Source organism: Lodderomyces elongisporus, chromosome 3 (genome assembly GCF_030384665.1).
Source record: "Lodderomyces elongisporus chromosome 3, complete sequence".
In the NCBI taxonomy this organism is placed as follows: domain Eukaryota; kingdom Fungi; phylum Ascomycota; class Pichiomycetes; order Serinales; family Debaryomycetaceae; genus Lodderomyces; species Lodderomyces elongisporus.
In genome coordinates, this window is record NC_083675.1 from 2,149,888 (window position 1) to 2,173,003 (window position 23,116).

Below are 23,116 nucleotides of genomic sequence, written 5' to 3' on the forward strand. Positions count from 1 at the left end.
TAGAAGTTGTTTTTCCAACTATTTTGGTGCGAAAAAAACTGAAAAGAAAAACATATACAGAATCAATGGCTGCTCCAACTCTAAATTTTTACTTACAAAAAAGAGAGAATAAGAGAAAAAGGAAAAGGAGAAAACATTCTGTTTTTTTGTATTTCTTTTGTAGGTAATGATCACGTGATTACAATAGTACATAATACACATTTCAAATTATTCACATATACGTGTAAAAAGTAAGACTTTATTTATTTTCTTCATTTCGAGCTTCACAAAAGAAAGGTGGTGTTACCTTGCTCAATATTAAATAGTTTGTAGTTGAAGAAAAAAAGTTTTATAGAAGATAGCACATTGATAACATGGTGATTGTAGTACTCGATATTGCTTATGTCTCTTACATAGTGTGAGGAAAGGGGTTATACAAAAAAACAAAACAACCATAAGAAGAGTAGGTCGTGCACAATGGCTTCGGAATTTGCGGTATTTTTTTTTTCTTCTTCTTTTTTAAACCGAAGATTCTTTTGATACAACAATAAGCCGCAGTTGTTGGTTAACAAATTTGCAGCCGTTTCTCACTTTCTTAATACAACAACACCTTCTATATATTTTTTTTCTCTCATTTCTCTCTCTTTTTGTATTGGAAGCTTTCGCCTTATAGATCCGTATTACTACAAAATGCTACCATGTGTATACACATACATATATTGATACATATAAATAATCAAATGTTAAGCAAAGCAAAACAAAAGGAAAAAAGAGAGCGAATTTTTTTTCTTTTTTTGAGAAAGCACATTAACAATTGTTGAACCATACGCCTTAAGCCCTTAAGCCTTAAGCCTTGTCCATTTTAATTTTTTTATATTTGTCACCCTGTCACTCTGTTTCCTTTTTCCTCTCCTCTCTTCTCCTCCACTCCATTTCCAATTCACTAGTTGAAGAGAGAATAATCAAAGGCATAAGAAAAAACAGCAAAGAAGCTGATGAAATCTAGGAATGTAAAGGATGCAACAGCAAACTAATTACATGCTGCTCCAATTATGAGCACTTATCGCCCAATTTTTATATTTGCAATTGATCACCTTTTACTACTACTACTACTAATACTACTAATACAACTAATACAACTATTGTGCTTCCTCGCTTATGAAATAGGGGGGGGCGGAAGAGAAGATGGGATGATAGCATACTCTTTTAATCTTTTTATGTATATGTTTCTTTTTCTTTTTTTTTCTTTGTTAGTTGTTGATGTGAACGAAGCAAGTGGAGCTGTTTGCTTTTGATGATCTCTGCTCAAGTAAAATTATGACGCTAGCGCAAAAATCACTCGGATGATTTGATTGTGTCAAATGGGTGGGTGATGGCTTAGGAAAGTTTTAGTAGTGATTGCGTTGAAGCCAGATCAGTGGCGCTGTCTCTTCTTCCCCCTCCCCTCCCATCCCCTCCCCACTTCATCCCCCCCAAAAAAAAAGAATAATAAAAATGTGTTGACTTTTTAAACTGTTTGTATAGTAAAATTTGTGATTAATGATTTGTAAAGAAAATGATTTCTCTATTGTTACTATATGAATACATAGAGGCGTTGAAAATGGAAGAAAAAGAGAGTGGAATGGGCGGGGACAGAGTTTGCGGCATATGAAAGAAGGAAGAGCCCCAATAAAAAAAAAAAATTAATTTTAGGAAAATACAAATTGATTAAAATACAAAGCCTTGAAAAATACAAAAAAGCAAAAAGATTGGACAAGTGGAAAATTGGAAAAATTGGAAAACTAACAAAAATAGATCAAAAATGATCGGAAAGTAGAGAAAGTAAAGAAAGAAGAATTTCAGAAGAAGATTTTGTTATCGGCACGAGTAGAGCGTAGACTTGTGAACCGCAAGAGAAAGAGAGAGAGAGAGAGAGACAGACTTGTTTTTCCCGTCTAAGTTTTTTTAATCGACAAAACCGTTTAAAACCCCAATTCTCGTATACTGAGGGGAGGGGGTGGTGTGTGTGGGTGTGTGAATTTTCAGCAACATTGATCTATATACAAACATACATACAAAAATATACTGGTACATATATATCTATATCTATATCTATATATATATATTTATACATTATTTCACACCTCCATTCTTTACCTGTCTTTCAATTTTATTTCTGTTTCTTTTTTACAACCAAAATCCTCATACCCGTTACACAGTTTACTACTTTTTCCCCTATTTTTTAGGTTTCCAGAGGAGTATTTTCTTTTTTTTAAAGCTAAGATCAACTTATTCAAAATACATCTGATAATTAAAAAGCACAGATCATATTTGGTAATCTAGCGTGTTGAACACCTTTGACCCTAACAAAAGTACTACCTCCTTCAACTACAACTACAACTACAACTACAACTACAACTACAACTACATTTTGGCTAATTTTTGAGATATATACCCCTAGCTCAACTCTCATTCAACTATAAATAAAGAAATCAAGAAACAACTAAAAACAAGCAAGTAGACAAAAAAACATCAAGCACCATGTTCAAAGGTATAAGAAAAAGAGCCTCTAATCTATCCATCTATGCTGTCACCTCAAATCTGAGTGCAACAAACGCACCCTCGGATCAGCAACCTGCTTCCAATTCTCCTTCTAGCTACGAAAGTATCCTAAGTCAAGTCCACGATTTTGAAATTGCTTTAAAAGCAATGGACTATCTATTGGACGACAGGACGCAACAAGGCACTGAACTCTTACACGAACAAGCACAGCTGGGCTCATCAGATGGTAAACCACATGCCATATTCCCACTCGCATTGGGTGTGATGGAGTTTATCGAGGCAACGTTGGGATTTGAACCGGAAATAATGGCAAGAGCGCACAAGACATTGAACGATGCAGAGAGTGCTTCCACCACCAATGCCAAGTACAATGTACGACACCAATTGGCAACATCAAATATATACCCACCAGGAACCGAGTTCCAAGTGACATTGGCCGAATCCACGTTGCTAAATGCATTATTGATGTTATTAACAGAAAACAATGGGATGGTGGAAAGTGTAAAGGCATTATATAAATTGAGAAAAGCATACCAGACATTGGACGCAGTGTACAAGAAGATCAAGGAACTGGAACCTGTTTTTAATCGAAATTTGGCCAAGTTGAGAAAAGCTGCTAATAAAGGCTTATTGGAAGTACCTAGATTAAATGGGTTGGTAAACGGCGGAACACGATTAAAACATTCTATAAGCACAGTTGACTTACCAGGGTACGAGTCACTGGGAAGCTCCAGCAGTTCCAGCAGTGCCACATTACCCGAGGATCTCAAATTAATGAAAAATTTGGAAAAGATTTATTTGATGCGGAAAGCAAGGATAGAGGGCACAAATTTGGGAAATAATACTGGCGTGCAACACCAACCTCTAAACCTATTTTCCGACCTGGCAAGCTCTATTGCCATGAAACAAAATGGGAATGGTGTCGAAACATCGTTGCCTATAATACCACAATATGGAAAGTTTAACAATGGAAACGAAGAACAAGTTGAGGAACAAGAAGAAGAGGGAGAGGGAGAGGAGGAGGAGGAGGAAAATTCAGATAATGAGCACTTTGTTGATGCAGTAGAAGAGCTTACAATTGGTGATATCAATTCAAGCTCACTTGCAGACTCTAGCGCACAATCGATTTTGTCATCTGTGGAAACTTCGCCAAGCGAAGTGCAAAGCACAGATATGCACTTGCATGTCTCCACCACTGATGAGTTTATCCATTCCGGAGTTCAACTTTGTTTTGGTATCTTGCAAGTGGTCCTATCACTCATTCCGCCAGCAATTGGAAAAGTATTATCGATTGTTGGATTCAAGGGCGAGCGAGAGACTGGGCTCAAATTACTTTGGAAGACGGCAATTACATCAAGAAACGTACATGGTGAATTGGCTTTACTTTTTTTGTTAATGTTCTACGACGGTCCCGTGCAATTTGTTGACACTGGGTTCCGATTACCCAGTGCAAACAAGCTCAAGAATATCATCAATCTTGAAAACAAGACCTCTGTGACAGATGATGAAGTTGAGCTAATTAAAGATAGCCCCGAATCATATACTAGCCAGTTGCTCAAACGCGCACGCCATCATTTCCCACACAATGCATTATGGATTCTTCAAGAGGGAAGAATGCTTGCTGCAGAAGGGCGTTTGGCACAGGCAAGCACATTGATGCAGAATTTTACGGATAATCCAAATAACAAGATACAAATGCAACAGATTGAGGCATTGCTCATCTTTGATAGGGCGACAATCTATATATACATGCACGAGTACGACAAGGCGGCAAGAGATTTGATATACTTGATTGAAATCAATTCGTGGTCTAAAGCTGTGTACTTGTTCATGGCAGCAGCCTGTTATCTCGAAAGATACAGAATGGTGCGTATGGGTTTGCAATCGCCGCAAATCAATGCAGATACAAAGCTGAGTTTAAACGGAGATGTGGTTAAAGATGTGGAACTCGAGGCTAAAAAGTATTCTGACTTGTTTACGAAATACCTCAACCTTTCACTAAGTTATGTTCCAGGTCACGGAGCAAATGCTCAGAAAAAGGGAGGATTAGGCGGCAGTGGTAAACAAATGCCATTTGATAAGTTTTTGTTGAGAAAATGGAAACATATCGAGCAAAGGAAAAAGAGACATCCAGAATTAAGTTTAGCCGATGTCGTAGGAACATCATTGATTCACGAATTAATCTATTTCTGGAACGGGTATAACAGAATGAGTCCTCAAGATTTCGAGTTGGCATTGAAATTGTTGGGATACTCGGGTGCACCCAACACAGAATTATCAGCAAACACTCTTCATAACAATTATGCCAAGATTGAGGAAACAGAAGATGAGGCAATGATTAGATATTTCCTTCAGTCTGTGGCATTACGACAATTGGGTAAAGTTAAACAAGGATTGGGTATATTGGACAGCCACGTGATTTCCAAATATGTCATCTCCGAGGTTCCACAATTTAGATTCCACAAAATGACTTATAGTCCTTACCTCTACCCTACGGCATTTTACGAAAAAACGATGTTTGTATGGCTCTTGAGAACATCCGAATCTACAATAAAACAGGATGTCGGCCGTGCAGTGCATGAATGTAAATCGTATTTGAAGAAAGCAGAAACTGTTGGTGAAGGAGATTACGAGTTGAGTAATAGGACTAGTATGCGTATAAAAGCAGCTGGCGATAGACTAGATCAACTAGGTTCTCTGTCTAGATGAGGAACAAATGGTCAATACACTACTATTAGAATGTTTTTTTTCTTTGTGCTTTTCATTTTTAATTTCATTTTCATTTCTAGTTTCTTTTTCATTGCATTTTTTCATTACTTATTTCTACGTTTTCTAGAAGATTAACTGGTAAATTGTATGTTATTCACATGTTATATAACCTTGTGTTCTTTTAACATTTTTCTTTTTCTTTTTTTTTTCTTTTCACTTTTCACTCTTCTGTTTTCTTTTCTTTTTTTCTTGAGGTTCCTGATTTTGCTCCTTTTCTAGTTAAAGTATAGATCCACCATTTTATCTGCAACATTAAACCTCAACACAATGGTGAGCAACCAAGTCAAGGCAAGGAATGGTAAAATACCCGCAACAACAATTAATTGTAGTACTCTTGCCGGGTTCTTGTGGTTCAGCTTAATAATACTTGATGTAATAATAGGCAAAGAGTTGAATCCGTAAAATGAAACAATAAAGTAGTAGCCAATGCTTCCAAAATACAAAGAGTTGCCCAAAATTAAGGCAACTACCGACTTCTTGATTCTTATAATGGGCAACAAGACAAATTGTACAACGTAAAGTAGACACCATATGATCAAAAACGAATTGCAATGAATATCAAAACAAAAACCCCATTCGATATAGTTGACGCTATATCTACTAAACCCGCCAGGTGTTCCCTTACCCATTTCGAGGTTGAATAATCTATTGGTGACAACCCATGTAACTGTGGAAATGATTATACCAAACAAATAAAAATCAATGAATACCATATACGTGATTAATTTGAATATATCCAAGAGGTTCGGCAGGTAAACGACTCCCCACGCCACAGCCGAAATACATAAGAATCCCGTAATTAAAATGAGAAAAGATGGGTCATCTCTCGTATACGAGTTGCGGCCCGCATTACCAACCATATCCTCTGCATACAGTACCTGCGGTTGCAGCAGCAGCAGCAGTTGTTGTTGTTGCAGTTGTTGCTGTTGTCGATAATAATAGTGTGATCGATACATTTTGCGCGGATTGATAATCAAATGGAAAATCTCCCATATTGCCGTTTCAAAATCCAAAGTGCTTGGCTTGAAAAGTCGCTTGACTAATTTACGTATAGTCTTGAATCTGTTGCGTGAAAATATTGAAGATGCTGAGCCAAAAGTTTGCGTGTTATAGGATGATGATAACGGTGATGATTTGCCATGATGGTGAAGTGTGGGACGTGGGTAGTAAATTGATGAAGGAGTAGAAATAATGGATCCGGCTCGAGTACTTGTTCCGCCGCCATTGACACCATTGGCTGCATTGGATGCTCGTGTAGACGTTGCAGAGGATGGCGTGGCCGCTGTTTGAGGGAACAAGTCTTGTGTCGTGTATGGAAGGTTTGTTCTCTTTGGCATTGTTATGGTAGTGTTTTAATACTAAGTTATGAAGAATAAGGGATTCAGAATACAAAGACAAAAGTATGACGTGTAAGAATCAAATTAAGTAGAAAAAAACAAACGGGAGGCAAAGGCAGATCAAGTGCAAAAAATCGTAAAGGTGGAGGAATCCAATTGGATGAAAGAGGAAGGTCTGACTAAGGATCGTTCGAAAGGGTATTTGACAGGTTTTAGTTCGCTTGTACGATTTTGACAAAAAAAGAAAAATATATATATTTCAAAAAAAAAAAAATGAAAAGAAAATAAATAAAATAAATAAAATAAATAAAGGAAATGGAAGATCAAAAATGGGGTTGGGCACACACACACACACACACATATATATATATATAGTTCTAAACAGAGAGTGGAAGAGAACACGAAACTCTTGCTTTAAAAGTAGAAGTCTCAATTTCAATCATCACATACATTCGTGTTTGTACCAAATTCGTTAATTGCATATGTGTGTCGAGCCAAGCGTCCTTAGTAGAGAAACAAAAAGGAAGAATAGGCAGAAAAAAGTAGAACAGGTCTCATACAATTGTCATTGTTATTGACATTTAGTAATTAGATCATTTTAGTGCATTATACTAGATTGCACTATACTATATTGTACTACACTATGTTGTACTACATTGTATTGTATTTAATTGTATTTTATTGTATTGTTCTATTTACACGATTGTCAAGATTAGATCGAAAAAAGTGAAGTATATTCAGTGTCCCACATTTCTTTAAGCTTATCATCATATGCACCTATCATAGGACGACCACTGTTATAATTGTCGTTACTAGTATAGTGGTAGGGCTTGTTGTTGTTGTTACTGTTACTGCTGTTGTTGTTGTTGTTGTTGTGGTTCCATCTTTGTTTCCGACCAAGGTTTTTGTTTCTCACTAAATATCCCAAAACGCCTGAGTTATTCTCAACTTTCTTTTTCGTTCCTGGAACTTCATGCGAAGAGAATCGCAATCTGATACACGTTGATTGTGATAAAATAGTCTCATTTTGAATCTTCCACTTGTATGGCAACTCCTTAGTACGATGCTTGTTTTGGTCAGATAAAGACCCTTCATATTCATGAAGTTGCTTATAATCCATTAATTTTTGTTGGGTTCGACTCATTTTGGGAAGTGATGCACTAGAGCTGTTCTCACTAATAGTGACCTTAAAATCTGTGAGTTCTTTCATCATATCTTGCAACTCAGGGAGTTTGTGCTTGATTGGAATGTCTTCTATTTGCTCCACCGGATATTGAGTGTCCATTTCATTCATTGATATAAACTTGTTATCTGTTTCGCCATTTAAAACAGTGGTTAGTGGCAGGTCTTCATCAGCATTGCTGTTGCTGCTACTATTGCTTCGAATGCTACTGAGCGACAATCGTGAGACTCCTGTGTCCTTTCTTGGAGATATTACAGTTTCGTCTTTACCAAGAAGTGACTTTAATGTTTCCGCTGTTAATTGCCTCATTTTCATATACATATTAGGTCGCTCGGGACTCGGTCTACCAGAGACCGGATGATCATCTTCTTTGAGGTTTTCATGAGGAGTATTTATAGTATAATCCATTGATGCGTGTCCGTTCATATGAGCTAAATCAATATCAGCATCAAGACCATGACCACGGTCTCGGTCTTGGTCTTGGTCTTGGCCCTGAGCAGAGACAGGGGTAACAGTATGCGTGTGAGCAAGTGAATTTGACAGAGAATGTGCACTATTCAATGAAGGGCGTTTGATGTTGTACTCATCCTTCAAAACTGTGAGTGGACTCACACTATCACTGTATTTTATAAAGGGCTTTCTTGAATTTGTTGTTGCGGTTGCGGTTGTTGTTTCCGTTTCCTGGTTTATTTCATCATTCAATTGGTACAGGTGCCAGCGTCTAAACTGCGGTCGTTGAGGTTGCTCAACCATTTGGATATTTTTCTTTAAATGGCTTTGGTTTGGAAGTACTTTAGGCTGATCTTTGCGATATTTTTGGAGCATTCCATCAGCCGAAACTGATCGTGGTATTTCATGGCTTGTCCGGTGATTATAGTTTATAGCTTGATGAAGAAGTACCTGGTGCGCTCGGGACAGCTTTTTGCGAGATCGAAAGTCCTGTTCTCTGTTATTGGATTGTAAACAATGTTGAGGTTGACTTTTTTGGGAGAAGTTGTCAATACTGTAGTTGTTGCTAACACATCCTTTGCTTGGTGTACGGCCACGATCTTCACAATTATCGGAATCAACAGGTTTCTTCGCTGAAGTGGTGGAGAAAGAAGAAGTGGAAGAAGTGGACGTGGATGTTTTATTGCGAACTCTTTCGTATTGTGAACTAAGCCGCAGGTGGGCCGGTCTTCGCTGTAAATCAGCCATTGTATAGCCTCCTGCAAAATCGTGGTTGGACCTGGATGTGAAGTCAAATTTGACTTTAGATCTTGTTTTTAAATCAATGTGTCGATAGCACCTTTTGGCAATAGGTGCGATAAAAAGATGAAGGATTCTGTAAATCAAATTTAAAAGAAAATGTTTATGAAAAACAACTATTACGAAGAAACTGGAATAGAAACTTACTCTTTGTAATCCGGGAATTTCAAATTAGAAATTTGAAAAATGAAAAATGAAAATAGAAAATAGAAAATAAGACATCGCTTTTTCATGTACAGCAATCTCAGAATCATCGTTGGTTTTCAGCAATAGATATATGCTGCAAAATGTGGTATATGTATGATAAAAGATAAGGATTTAGTGTCTACATGGAGCGAGGGAGCGAGGGGCAGTTAGAGGTAACTGTTGAGATTTAATTATATGTAATTTTTTTTTTTTGCCAGCTTTGTAATTGTCGCTTAATTGTTTCTTCTTCTCTTATCTTCACGTGACTTAATACTTTACTCAAAATTTTCAGTAATTTAAACACAAAAATAATTTAGCATTCAGTGTAGGCGGGAAACGTTAGAAAAAAAAAAGGAGATTATGCAGCATCTCTATTATCACTAACAATTTTGACCAATCAAATTGATTCATGCATTAAAAGTTGATTATCAAAAAATTTAAAACAAAAAACAAAAAAAAGAATAAAGAATTAGAAAGAGAAGGGGGAAAAAGATAAAGAAAGAAAATCAAATAAATAGAAACAATGCAAAAATACTTTTATTCCAAAATTATATAGCTATCAACATGTGGTTAAAATTAGGCATTAAATTTTTTTTAGTTTTTTTGCTCTTCTTTTCTCCTTCTCACTTTCTCTCACTTTTCGTTCTCCTGTACATTTATAGATCCTTGTCGAGTGATAGCAATCCAGTTGCCAAGTTTTCTTCAGCTGCCTTGATCAATGTCTTTCTCCTCGAATTGACCAACTCGCCCAAATTTATGATATTCATCTTCTTTTTCAAAATAATTCCAACTTTATCTGGCTGGTCAATCTCAATTATTTTCTCAAACACATTTGACAAATCCTCAACGGTCTTGTTTAGAAAATCCTGGTTAGTTTCAAAGATCTCGGAGAAATTCAGCCTGTTCAAGTAGAATGCAAAACAATATGTCCACTTTAGCGTTTTACGACCATTTTGCAAAGCTCTCATTGCATCTGGTAGGAACTGGATATCATTCCATGAAAGATTTCGTTCTCCTTTGCTCCTCATATCTTCCATGTATAATTTTGTCACATTATCAATTCTTTTCAACGTCTTCTGGTCTCCTTTCATCGATGACTCGTGGATCGAATACCGTTTATAAAAATGCAAATACCTCTCCAATGTTGCCTTGCTCTTATTTTTCCTACTTTCTTCCTCTGCTCGTTCATCTCGAAATCTATTACATGAATAATTGTTTTTATGCGAACTCCAATCACCCAAGCAGATCCAACAAAATTCGTAGCTGCATTTCCTGCACGTCATATGATTGCAACCTCCATTTTTCTCAATTGAAGTGGAGCATTTGGGACATCCATGTGTATTTGCATCGAGCCAGTGTGCTGTTTCCGAATCATCTGCACATTTCTTGATCCATTTCTTAACTAGCCAACAAGGACATGGAAGATGATTTTCATAATTGCAGTTGAAGCAAAACTCATGTTGCTCTGAACAACCAACAATGGGCACTAATGAAATATCAATGGAGTATTTGTTTTGTTGCAAAGATACTTGTTTCCTTTTTGTGTCGTCACCGCTCTGATTATCTTCTTCTCCATTTTGATTATCGTCATCTGCATAGTATAGTCGATTAGAGGAGACTAGCTCGGTAAAGCTTATACAATCTGTTGCCGGACACCACTTGTAGCAATTTTTCGAGTTCACCATGGATCGTGCATGCGATAATACTAATGGGTTTTCCTTAAGTGATCGTTCTGATTTCTCTGCAAACATAAAGTTCACTTCTTTACTGTTGTTGTTGCTGCTGTTGTTACTGTTACTGTTGCCGCTGCTGGTGGTCCATTGTAAAATTCGGTCAATATCTTGGTGAGGTATGGTTAAGGAACATTCGGGTTCCATGCATGTGATTAGTTTGCCACTGTTGATCTCATTGGCCACATACTGATTGTAACATTCGATGCAATATTTGTGATTACAAGTTGTCGAGTATACTTTTGTTGTTGGATAAGTTTCACAACATATGATACACGTGAAATCTTTTTCTGTGGTAAACTTGTTGTTAGAAGGTTGTGTTGTTGGTAGTCCACATTCTTTTAGAAATTTTTGCTCATTTGTAAAAAATGCATCCAATACTTCGTCCAGTTGCCATCGTTTTGTTTGTAGCATTATGAGCAAGTCGCTAGTAGTACATTTCCCCAACTGGACGTTGCTTAGCCTCTTTAATGCAGTCAAGAAATGAGACTCAATAAATTGCTCTAGTGTCCATGTTTGATATGATGTCCCATTATAACCCACTTTGCCTGCCTCTATAACTGCTCTTGAATCTGAGGTATGCGAGGAAGAGCCATTCGGCTCAAAAATGGCGTCGGGACTAGATTCTGATTCAAACGAATTAGAAGAAAAGGCATCGCCCTCAACATCGTTGTCCATGTCAGAAACGTCATATTCCATTTGATCTTCGTCTTCATCATACTCGCTGTATTCAAACAGCATTTCGCTGTTTATGTCTGACATTATTCCTTTGCCCAAGTTTGAAATCCAAAAAACAAAAAAAAATAAACTAAAAAAAAAACGAAAGGCTAGTAGAAGAAAAGGATTGTGTTTATATAATGTAGATACAACAATAGGGTATATATAAAAGATGCAAGTGGTATTTGATGTGATAGAAAGAAAAATTAATGAGAAGGGGGAGGGGGAGGGGGCGGGGCTGGTATTAGTGCTGGTATTAGTGCTGGTATTAGTGGTGGTATTAGTGGTGGTATTAGTGGTGGTGGTGTGATGGTTTGCGGTTGAAAGTTGATATTTAGTGGCGGTGAAATCTTGATCCTACTTAGGCCAGTGTTAAGTGTTTTTAGGACGTGTGTGTCTTATCGGTATTAAATAATGGTAGCATCTCCGTTCAAAAAGGGAAGCCACAAAGAAAAGAATCGTCAATAAATATTTGAAGCAGTAAGAGATGTAAAGGGAAGCACAGAGAAAGTAGCATATCATTTTGGTGATGGACAATAATCCTAGAGAAACATTTACTACTGTAATTCATCACAAGTTCCCGATCAGTTTTGTTTTCGATAAAAAGATTTCGCCTCGTAACAAGGTTTTTTTGATGTACTCATTTTGAATCATGTTTCTTTGTGATTTATTCATTTTCTGTTTATATTTCCCTTGTTTTATTTTTTTTTTAATTTCTCTTTTATACGTATTTTTTAGTGTGATAGTTTTGGTTACTGATTCGATCAAAAAAATAACTTACGTACTTCAAAAAGAGTTTGATATTAGCTTTGTTAGTAAGTTTCAAGAAGATTGTAGCGTAAGTATCAACCTAAAGTCCAGTTTACCAAAACCATTTTTAGTCTACTGATTGTTCTTTCTTTTCCTTTTCTTTTTTTACATTAGCTATCAATATCCTTTCTTTATTCAAATTAGAATTGGTTTCTATGGTTTGTCAATGTGGTTGCCAAAATTTAAGTGAATTTGCCAAATGGCAAATATAAAGGTCGTGTACAGTGAATCAAAAGTGTCTCTTTTTTTATATTTCAGAGAAATGTCCAATATGCAGGACACGAGATGATGCTTGGTTGTAGTTTAAGAATTTTTTTTTTTTAATTTTTTTTTCTCTTGGATCTGCGACTATAAAAGGGAACGAAATTCCATTTCTCATCTTGAAGGAAACTTCAACTCCTTTTTTTTTCTCTTCTTTTTGCTCCTTAATCATCAGTAGTGGTTATTCTATATCTAATATATTATAACATACTATATACTATAAAGACTTATTGGCAATGGGAATTTGGATATGTTCATATATGAGTATTCGTCTCATTGCCAAATTTATCAATTAACCCAATAGCTAAGTACCTTTGATTGACCTTACTAACAATTCGGCCACAATCAGTACTTCGTTTCGGTCTTTTAGATGAGATAACGGCATTTACATGTGTTTACCTATATGGGATAAAAAGTTCTGGTATTATAGTATCGAAGACCATTTAGTGCTTTTCGGTACGATGAGTATCCAGATGAAAGCATGGTGCTACATTTGTTTACCTTTTTATTAAATTTTTTTTCCTTTTCTTCTTTTTTGAAGGAGTTTGCAATTTTTACAAGCAATTGGAAATTTTTATCGGTTTTTAACTTTTCTTTTCATTTTTTTTTATTATACTTCCTTTCCCTTTGCTTGTAAACATTTCTTATTTTTCATCAGAATAACGAAAAGAAACTGGGAAAAAAAACTGGATAGTTTAGTTGCTCTACATTCTATCCTTGACAATATGTAGAATCAGTTTGTTTCCCTTCTTTTCGTGTAATGAATTTTTTTTTTTGACTTTGGCTCTATAATTAGCTCTTGGATTGTTTTTGAAACTTGGTATAGTGCTTAAACACATTTGAATATTGTATATGGTAAGAGGTGTCTTTATTTTATTTTTATTTTTTGTTTTCCGTTGAAGGCATGTGACCTTCGAGTAGGAAATAAAATGAGACTTAGCCAACTCTTTGACATCAAACGGGGAAAAAAAAAACAAAGAAAAAGAATAGTGCAGGTTCAATTCAATCAAAGGACTTACTTCTTACACATCGCCACACAACAAGAGTAACAAGCTCAGTATTCACCCTACACTCCACTCTACTCTACTCCACTCCACTACACTACACTACACCATACCATACCCTACAACATTTTTCTATTACCACCGCTTAAACCAGCTTTTAAATCAGCGTATACATACCTACTGAGATTATAACATAGTATATTACCCCAGCAAAACCATGGCTCATAGATTATTAGTCAATGTGATATTCACAGGTGCCTCTGTTTTTGGCAAAGCATTCACTGAAGCATACAAGCAAGCCGCTAAGGCTTCAGCTGCAGGCGCAGCCGCAGGTGGCCCAGCTAAAGCAGCATCGATGGGTGGTATTTCCACTGAGGAATCACTCAAGATCTTGAATATTGACAAGAAGGATTTGACCTTGGAAAAGGTTGACGAAAAGTACAACTATTTATTTGAGGTCAACTCAAAAGAGCAAGGAAATTCGTTCTATTTACAGAGCAAGATATATTATGCGATGGATACATTAAAGAAAGAGCTAGAGTATCTTGAAAAAGTGAAACAAAATAAAGAAGGTGGAGGAAGCAGTTCGCCGACTAGTTGATGATGGAACAGCAAGAGTGTTGTTGAGAATGGACTTGATGAATGAAGAGGCAAACGTATATGTGCCATGTGTTGTTGCTTTGTATATAGAGTTTTAATACTGTAGTAGAGAATTTAAAGAATAAATGTACATCATATTTTATGCTGTAGGTTGAAATCTTTTTCGTTTTTTTTGAATCTTTTTGGTTCTTTTTGGTTCTTTTTGGTTCTTAAGATCCAACATTGATCCATTGTGGTTTAGGAAATCATTTAGGCAGAATCAAAAAAACAATAAATAGTAGATATCTAATCAGCGATGATATTTATTAAGTCTAACAATTTTTCAAACTCTAATTAATACCACCTCCATATTTGACGAAGAACAACAAAGGTGGGTACTTAACAATAAATATGTTACAAGTGTGTAGCAAAGACGAGATGAAGTTATCCAATAGTTTTTTCCATTACAGATACGAGAAAGATCTGAATGTAATTTAATTAAAGCCGAAATTGGGATTTGAATGGAATGGAACCAAAAATAAAAAATAATCAAAAGATCGTATTCTTTTTTTTTTATGTTTTTTTGGAAAAAAAAGGAAGAAAATTAAAAATCTATAAACGAAGTTTATACGAGGAGTTAAAAAAAAAAAGAAAAAGATTGACAGAGAATTATACATCAAAGAAATACGTACACTTGTAACAACAAATAAACGATTACATTTTCCCATTTTATTTTATACAAATCAACATTCCACTGAAGATTCAGGTTTCTTGTTTCTTTATTAAATTCCATTAATTTACACGCTGAATACTTTTCATCATTTAGTTGTCTTTTTTTTTTAAATCTTTCCATACATTGAACCAAGAATCTTTTATCACCCAGTCCCCATTTTTTTCTTCTAGAGAGAGACCAAAGAGAATAAACGAATTTAAGGGAAAAAAAAATTAAAAATCAAGCCTCGATTTATTTCTTCCTCTTCTTCTTCATTTAATCCTTACCCTGGTATACCTAACGGCTGTTCTAAAATAAGTTTGACAATAAATGGCTAATCGAGAAGAAGATCAGCTTTTACAGGATGCATCAACATTGTTGATGTTTGCCAATGTGGCGGCACAGCAACAGCTGAATCAGAGCTCACCAACACAATCTAATATATCACCTCCTACCAGTACTGCTCAAATTCCACACGTAGCACCATCAATGGAAACTCGGTCTCCGCCGATGCAACAGCAGGAGCAATCGAAACAGAAACAACAACCTCAAACGCTTCTGCTGATGCAAGCACAATCAAACGCTAGACCAATACCAATACCAATGCCAATGCCCATGCCAATCCCACAAACGCAGCAGCCAGTACAGCAATCACCACCATCAATACTGCAGATGCAACCGCCACTCAACTCATTACAGTCTCTGCAGTCACTGCAACCGTCGCAGCATCATCATCATCATCATCAGCAGCAGCAGCCTTTGTATATGCAACACACTTCTCAGCAACCATCCACACAGCACTTGGCTGAGCCGTATTTCAAGCAAATAACGCAAGTACAACCACCTGTATCAGAAACTCACAAAATAGTGTATAATCATGTGCAACACCAACCAAGGTTTCCAGTGCCTGGTATTTTAAACTCTGCACCCGAAGAGTCAAGCTTTTCCACGTCTGCACCACCATCAGTTGGACCAACAATGGCCAAACCCCTTTTAACTCAATCACAGCTGGTTCTGTTGGATGATATCAAGAATTCTGTTGTACAAAAAAAGGTACCACGCAAGAGCTCCCTAAGTATACTCATGAACACACCGGAACCAGAAACAGGGCTCGATACTCCAGCTCAAGTACCACCAATACCAAAGAGGAAAACAGTTTCACCACCTGCAACTTTACCTAAACAAGGCACGTTCAAAGCAACTCACGAGAGAAGCCGATCGATTCTGGATACTCACGCGGCTAGAATTCAACATGAAAAATCAATATCACCAGGAGCCAGAGCTAGATACGAAAGAGGTATAGATGTTAGAGGAAAAGAGCGCAACTCAAATAACGCAATGATTGCAGTTGCAGCTTTGACTGCTGCAGCAGATATCCCATTTCCCTTGAAATCAGCTGAAGTAATGTCTTTGGAACAACAGCAACAACAACAGCAACAACAACAGCAACAGCAACAGCAACAGCAACAGCAACAGCAACAACAGCAACAAATAGCCGATGCCAATGTTGCAAATGAATCCCTGCCACAAGTTTCGACAAGACCAGTAAAAGGTTTGACACAGGCACTGGACAAGAGTCTATCTACTGCTGAAAGTAGAGAAAAAGAAAAGGTAAATACAGATGCGGTTGACATTGACTTTGACGTTGACGTTGACGTTGACGTTGACGTTGCAGCAGTTGTTGAGGCGGGGGAAGTCAAACAAAATAAGACAAAGAAAGCTCAGCAGGAGCAGGAAAAGCAACAAGAACGGCAAAAGAAGAAAAAGACAACAGTATCTTCAGTGCCAGCAGCAGCAACTCAGACTACTGATTCATCATCAGCAACAACAATAACAACAACAGGCACATCCACATCCACTTCCACATCCACAACTACAACTGTAGGAAAGAAAAGAAAAACCGAAGTACCACCTTTGAAAACTTACCAAGTAGATCCAGATTCCGGATTAATTGGATGCATATGTGGAATAGAAGATGACGATGGTTTCACCATTCAGTGTGATATATGTTTTCGATGGCAGCATTGTGTTTGTATGGGCTATGAAAACGGTGACGAAGTGCCCGAAGATGAGTATAAATGTTACTATTGCGATTCTGAGAAATGGGGAAAATTTGATCCATTGGTTGCCAGAGAAAAGACACTTGCAAGACTTGATAACGAAAGAATCGAGCAGGAAGAAAAAAGCAACGAGACTGTTGATGAAATTGAACATAAAAGTGATATGAAAAAAGAGATTTTAGAATCAGGAACAGTATCGGCACCACATTCAGTATCTTCATTAGCTGCTAATCAAGAACCTGTACCGATACCACCTCCAAACAATAAACGGAAACAACTGAATTCAGATAAAGGTGAAAAAAAGAGGAAAACAGATGATAAGGGAAACGGTAGAAAGTCACCTCCTACAGTACCTACTACACCTACGCAAACTGCGATAGCAACGTCCGGAGCCATTAACAATACCTCTTCGCTGGTGACTGCAGAACACAAAGTCAAGTTTGACGAGGAAGCTCCAAACAAGAACAACGAGCTTTTGGAAGATGGTGTTACAGCCGAAACATACCAGTCTGTTTATTACAAGTTGAAGGAGAATGATTTTAAACGTAACTCTGTTAAATCATTCATTGTAGATGCTGGTGTTGAGTTTGTCAACAGTTTAACGGAGTTACCAAAATTAGAGCAACAACAACTTCAACAACATCAGAAACGTGTCTCAACTTTTAGGGGTGTTCAAATTATGTCTCCAGGTCAATTTAAAGCAATAAAATTAAGTAGAATTGTGCTTCCCAAGTATCAAAAGTATCTTCAGGACCATAATAAGTTGGGCGGTAAAAAGAAGAATTTCAACAAGACAAAAGTGGAAGTAAAGCCATATACTGATAACTCAAAGCACAAATTTAATGGGATCTCGAAACTATCTTTGTTTATTACAACTACTGATGGCGCGTTAGTCATACCAGAAAATACTCCAATCATTGAATATCTTGGAGAAATTGATTTCTTTAAAGATTACTGCAATGATAGTATTAACCAATATTCTTTATGGGGAACAACAAAACCAAAGGTTTTGAAAGCAAGTATTCCGGGCAAGGAAAAGTCTATTGATATTGTGTTGGACTCGAGGTTTGTTGGAAATGAGAGTAGGTTTATTAGAAAGTCGTGTTTGTCTTCAGCCAACTGCAAAATCCAAACTATTTACATTCCCGAGCTAAAGAAGTTCAAGTTTTTGGTAGTTACATCTCGACCAATTACATTGAAAGCTGAGAATGCCGACGAGGAGTTGAGATTGCCTTGGGATTGGGATTCACAACACCCAATTTTGAAGTTGTATGAGAACAATAGCCTGGAGAAGTTTGAAAATTTGACAAACGAAGAGAAATCAGCATTGATTACATATGTCGATAATTATCTCCATTTCGTTGAATGTGGCTGCTCAACCCATTCTAATTATAATAATTGTGCAATCTTCAAGATTAAGAAGGCAACAAGCTACTTGATGAGATCAACAAGGAAAGCCTCAAGCATAAGTAATATAAACTTGGGCAAATCCAAGGATGAATTGGTGTTGCCCCGGCCAGACAAAAAATATGTTAGTTGGGATGAGCGGATGGCTGAAAGAGATCAACAATTGCAAAAGGAGTTACTTGAGCAAAAATCAGTTAGCAAAGAGTCTGAAAATGAGAGTGATGCAAATATTGTTTTGGCTGAGCTGGATGGAAAGGATAAGAACACGGAGAAGGAAGCAGCTAGGGAGGAAGTTATCAAAAAGCCCATTTATCCTTTTAAACGTCTTTACAAGCAAAAGATGATTTTAAAGGCTAAAAAGGAAGCTTTACTCAATTCCAAAAATGTCATTATTGCAAAAGATATTGATGATATTGAAATGAAGGATGTAGAGAAAGTCAAAGAACAAACAGAGGATGGAAAAGATGAAGTAAAAGAATATAAAAAAGAGGAAGAAGAAGAAGAAGCAGGAGCAGGAGAAAAAGAAGATGTTTCTGGTTTCATTCCAATCCCTATCGTTCCACAATTACTTTCCAAAATTGAGGCGGAGTTGGAAATCACATTACTGATACTGAGAAAACCTCTGGCGCCGGTTGTTAGTACAGATATTGGGATTGACAAGATCGGGGTCGACAAATTACCAGGTTTGCCTCATGAATTCAATGCGAAAGCGAATCGTACTTCCATCAGCAGGCAAGGCTCATCCACCAAATTGGGGGATGATAATGTAGTAAGCACAACCACAAGATCAGAAATTACTGCCTCAGTTGCTCCTACATCTACGGCAGCTTTTGGTGCTTCTTCTGCCGCTGTTCCAACTAGTATCTCAACCAATACTAATCCTACTACCATTGCTTCTACTCCATCATCTTCGTCTGTTGTTAGTGCCACAAGTTCGGTTTTACCTCAAGATAAACCAAAGCCTGTAAAAAAGCTATCATTTGCTGATTACAAAAAGAAAATGAAGTAGTTGAACTTTTCTAAAAGACGAGTTTTATTGTTCTAGGTTTGATATAGATATTCTTACACTATGTATTATTAATTGACATTTCTATAACTAATGCCTCTTTATTCAGGTTTTTGAAAAAAAAAAAGATGGGAAATCGTTTTGGTTTGTGCCCGCAATCAGTATAGTATTAAGGAATTAAAACAAAAAACAAAAACAACAAAAAAACAAACAAACTATATAATGAACTATATTTATTCATGAACAGAATGCCCATTTGAAACCCCATAAAAAAAAAATAAGTTTGAAATTGAAAAAATAAACAAATAAAAATAAAAATAACATGATTCAAGTCAGATGGTAAAAGTAATTGTAGTATTATTATTTATTTCCTCCTCGTTTAACTTCTGATTATTTCCATTATTTGTTAATTCTCGTGAAGAACTTGTTTGAAACCGTTAAAGAACTTCAAGACTTTGATTTTACCATAGAAACAAAACTTGCTTCATTTAGGTAAATATATATATATAAGTGCATGTGTGTGTGTGTGTGTGCGCGTGTGCGTGGGTGTGCGTGTGTGTGCGTGAGAGTACAAATATATCAAGTCTTTACTTTTCAACAGATTCCATCAATTTACTCGAGGCAAGATCATCAGTTTGACCATCACCTGTTTCTTCTTCTTCTTCCTCCTCTGCTTGGTTTGCAAACTTGTGTTGTTTAATTTGTTTAAACAATGCTTGCTTTTCCTCTTCGCTCAACTCATTCTTCTTTTTACCTTTGATATGGTACATTGGGTTCAAAGATCTCAAGGTGACATTCTTCAAGAATGGCAAATGGCCATGCTTCTCCTCGTACAACATGAGTCCAATTGTAATCATCACTGCAATCCAGTAAACATTGTAAGAAATGACTGAGCCGTAGGTGGCTGAGTTTTGCCACCCGAGAATGGCATTGAATATATCCCAACCATTATCGGTTAATGGATTGCAACAATTCACATGCCAAACTGACTTGGCGATATCATAAGTTCCTGGTCCATTGCCATTTTCAGCCGCATCGCCACCAGTACGAACATTGTATTGGTGCGCCTCAATGAACCAAACACCACGTGAGAACAAACCTGCTGCAATCAAGTATAATATACACGTGGAGATGATCAAAAAGATTTGCATCGACATATTGGAACCGAAATAGTAGAGCAACACACCAACCACGGCACCCGCAATCAAGCCGCAAATGACTGGAAGTGGGAACGATGAGGCTGGTTGGTTGATACCAACACCACCAACAAACACCACTGCCTCCAAACCTTCTCTAAGACAAGTGATAAATGGCAAGATGAATAATGCGTTACGCTTGGTGAATCTTGCCAAATCAAATCTTGCCAACCAACCCTTTTTAACCAGTTTAGGTTCCTTAACAATTGCCTGGGCCAACTTAACTCTCCATTTCTCTTGCATCTTGTTGATTCTCAACATTGGAATACCCATAATTGAAATCAACACTGTAGCAATAAGACAAAATATACCTTCCCACAAATCTTCAGATTTACCCCAAACGTCTTTGCCCAAACCATAAAAGGCGCCAATGAATGCTCCACCAATAATAAGACATATTAGTATACCACACCCTGCACCAATCCAAATCTGGTTTCGCAATTTTTTATAGACTGCCGAGTCCGTTTGACCATCGCCCAAGCCTTGTTTCAAGAATGCAAGAAGCACGGAAACGACAATGACTGCTTCTAGTGCCTCTCGAAATACGACAAAGAAGATCTGAACATTAAATACATTGACCATGGTGATGAAAAGATTGTCAACAACACTCTGATTCTATCCTGGTATGTGTCAAGTAAAGTGTTTCTTTTTTTTTGTTTAATTATGTATATATATATATATCTAGAGTCCTTCTTTTATTTTTTTTTGTTTAGTTCTTTTCCATCAGAGTGGGAAAATTTTACTCAATTTAAGGAATTGTGCCGCATTTTTATAAGTCCTCGGGAAAAGTGGACTCAAACTGCTTTCAACAATAATTTCATGGAAAAAAAAAAAAAAGAAAAAAAGAAATCAGGGAAAATTATAATAATTGGATAAAGAAATGGCATTAGAATGAAGTCAGCTTGAATAGAACAAAAAACAATAAAAGGAAAAATGGTTGTTTTGCAAAAAAAGAAAAAAGAAACAATTCATAACTTATTTTCTTGAAAGTGGTGTTAGGTGAATGCAGTGGAGTACTGGCTCGAGTGTATATTGTTTTTGTTTTATTCTTTCTCTATCATCTGTTCTTGTATTGTATATTCCTTTTCCTTTTCTTTTTTGTAAAAAATTCAATAATGAGCTGATATATATGTATAAATATCTTGGTCAAATAATAATATTTGGTTTTATATTTGGTAATCAGTTTAGTAATAAGTTTAATAGTATGTAAGTTGAATTTAGTTTGGCTTGAGGGCTAATGGGGCTATACGCGGTAATGTTTTTAGCCATTCCCTCTATATGGTCTTTAGCACCAAAAAGAAAAAGAAAAAGAAAAAAAACAAAGAAACAAATAGTGCAATGCAAGGACATGTAGGATTGCAATGATTTTATGCCAAATTAGAAATGGGTCTTGTATATGGTGATTGTGAATATTTTTTCAAGTCAAAGTGAGGATACTGCTCTTTATGAATAGAATGCTAGATAATGCAGACATCATTTAGTTGGTAGATGCAGATTTGTGATGTGACGTGATCTGGATCGAGATATAATTTGCAACTATTTCTCCATGCTTGTTATAGTTTTCATCTGTAAAAGATGATGGAACCGTGGTTTTCATTTGAACTGAAACTGACCTTTGTCATTTGTTATTTGTCATTTGTTATTTGTTATTTTTTTTTTTTTTTGGAAAAAATAAAGACACAACATCCTCTTTCTTTAATTTTTGATTGGCCAAGACAAATTTGGCATAACATTCCCGTAGGTGCGAAGGGACGAGTAGTTTATAATTAGAACAGGGTTCTGGCTCCACAATGCTTGGCATCTGAAGCCAAGCACAGCTCATTCGCGCACAGCACAACAGCGCTCGCGCACAGCACCATGATATATCAATTTGTGATCCGGAACCAGGTAGCGTCGTAAAAAGTGATTCCAAGCCTCATTTCCAAGCCTCTTACCCAGCCACATAAAACAATAAAAAAAAACAACCAGTAAAATGGCTTTACGTGGTTAGATCTGAGGTGCATATATGTAATTATATACATATACATATACCTATATGTATAGGTATATGTATGAGAAACAGTTGAGTTTGTTGTTAGCCCGTAAAAAATGTGTATTAAAAACTGCAAGTTATTTCTTGCAAACATAAAAGTAAAAAATAAAGGTAAAAAAATAAAATAAACAACAACAATTGAGAAACAATTCAAAACATATAAACAGGATTAGTCTTGAAACTCGGTGCCACGAAATAAAAGAATAAAAAAAGATGAAAATGACAAAAAGACAGATAATGAAAACAGTAAAGAAGAATTTATAACCCCATAAACCCCTTTCCCTTTTTTTTTCACTTCCTCCCCAAATTATGGTAATGAAAAAAAAAGAATTACAAAAACAAATAGGAAAACCTGAAGA

The 23,116-nt window shown here is 36.4% G+C and overlaps 7 protein-coding genes across 7 annotated transcripts; 3 read left to right on the forward strand and 4 right to left on the reverse strand. All coding sequences in view use genetic code 12, as the record gives it.

Moving 5' to 3' along the window:
* Positions 1 to 2,499: 2,499 nt before the first annotated feature.
* IML2 (Mitochondrial outer membrane protein iml2) lies at positions 2,500 to 5,229 on the forward strand (the record flags this gene model as incomplete). Its single annotated transcript, XM_001525642.2, has 1 exon — positions 2,500 to 5,229. The coding sequence occupies one exon, from the start codon at positions 2,500 to 2,502 to the stop codon at positions 5,227 to 5,229; it is 2,730 nt and encodes a 909-aa protein (XP_001525692.2).
* A 275-nt stretch (positions 5,230 to 5,504) lies between these two features.
* On the reverse strand, positions 5,505 to 6,626 carry PVL30_003105 (uncharacterized protein; the record flags this gene model as incomplete). Its single annotated transcript, XM_001525643.1, has 1 exon — positions 5,505 to 6,626. The coding sequence occupies one exon, from the start codon at positions 6,624 to 6,626 to the stop codon at positions 5,505 to 5,507; it is 1,122 nt and encodes a 373-aa protein (XP_001525693.2).
* A 712-nt stretch (positions 6,627 to 7,338) lies between these two features.
* PVL30_003106 (uncharacterized protein) lies at positions 7,339 to 9,006 on the reverse strand (the record flags this gene model as incomplete). The annotated part of the gene is made up of 1 exon (XM_001525644.2): positions 7,339 to 9,006. One exon carries the CDS (start codon positions 9,004 to 9,006, stop codon positions 7,339 to 7,341), a length of 1,668 nt encoding a protein of 555 aa, XP_001525694.2.
* An 893-nt stretch (positions 9,007 to 9,899) lies between these two features.
* On the reverse strand, positions 9,900 to 11,714 carry PVL30_003107 (uncharacterized protein; the record flags this gene model as incomplete). Its single annotated transcript, XM_061119437.1, is given in 2 exon segments — positions 9,900 to 11,697; positions 11,710 to 11,714. 2 exon segments carry the CDS (start codon positions 11,712 to 11,714, stop codon positions 9,900 to 9,902), a joined length of 1,803 nt encoding a protein of 600 aa, XP_060975420.1.
* Positions 11,715 to 13,982: 2,268 nt separating this feature from the next.
* On the forward strand, positions 13,983 to 14,366 carry PAM16 (mitochondrial import inner membrane translocase subunit TIM16; the record flags this gene model as incomplete). The annotated part of the gene is made up of 1 exon (XM_001525646.1): positions 13,983 to 14,366. One exon carries the CDS (start codon positions 13,983 to 13,985, stop codon positions 14,364 to 14,366), a length of 384 nt encoding a protein of 127 aa, XP_001525696.1.
* A 1,020-nt stretch (positions 14,367 to 15,386) lies between these two features.
* On the forward strand, positions 15,387 to 19,532 carry SET3 (SET domain-containing protein 3; the record flags this gene model as incomplete). Its single annotated transcript, XM_001525647.2, has 1 exon — positions 15,387 to 19,532. One exon carries the CDS (start codon positions 15,387 to 15,389, stop codon positions 19,530 to 19,532), a length of 4,146 nt encoding a protein of 1,381 aa, XP_001525697.2.
* A 584-nt stretch (positions 19,533 to 20,116) lies between these two features.
* FTR1_1 (high-affinity iron permease) lies at positions 20,117 to 21,307 on the reverse strand (the record flags this gene model as incomplete). Its single annotated transcript, XM_001525648.1, has 1 exon — positions 20,117 to 21,307. One exon carries the CDS (start codon positions 21,305 to 21,307, stop codon positions 20,117 to 20,119), a length of 1,191 nt encoding a protein of 396 aa, XP_001525698.2.
* Positions 21,308 to 23,116: the final 1,809 nt, after the last annotated feature.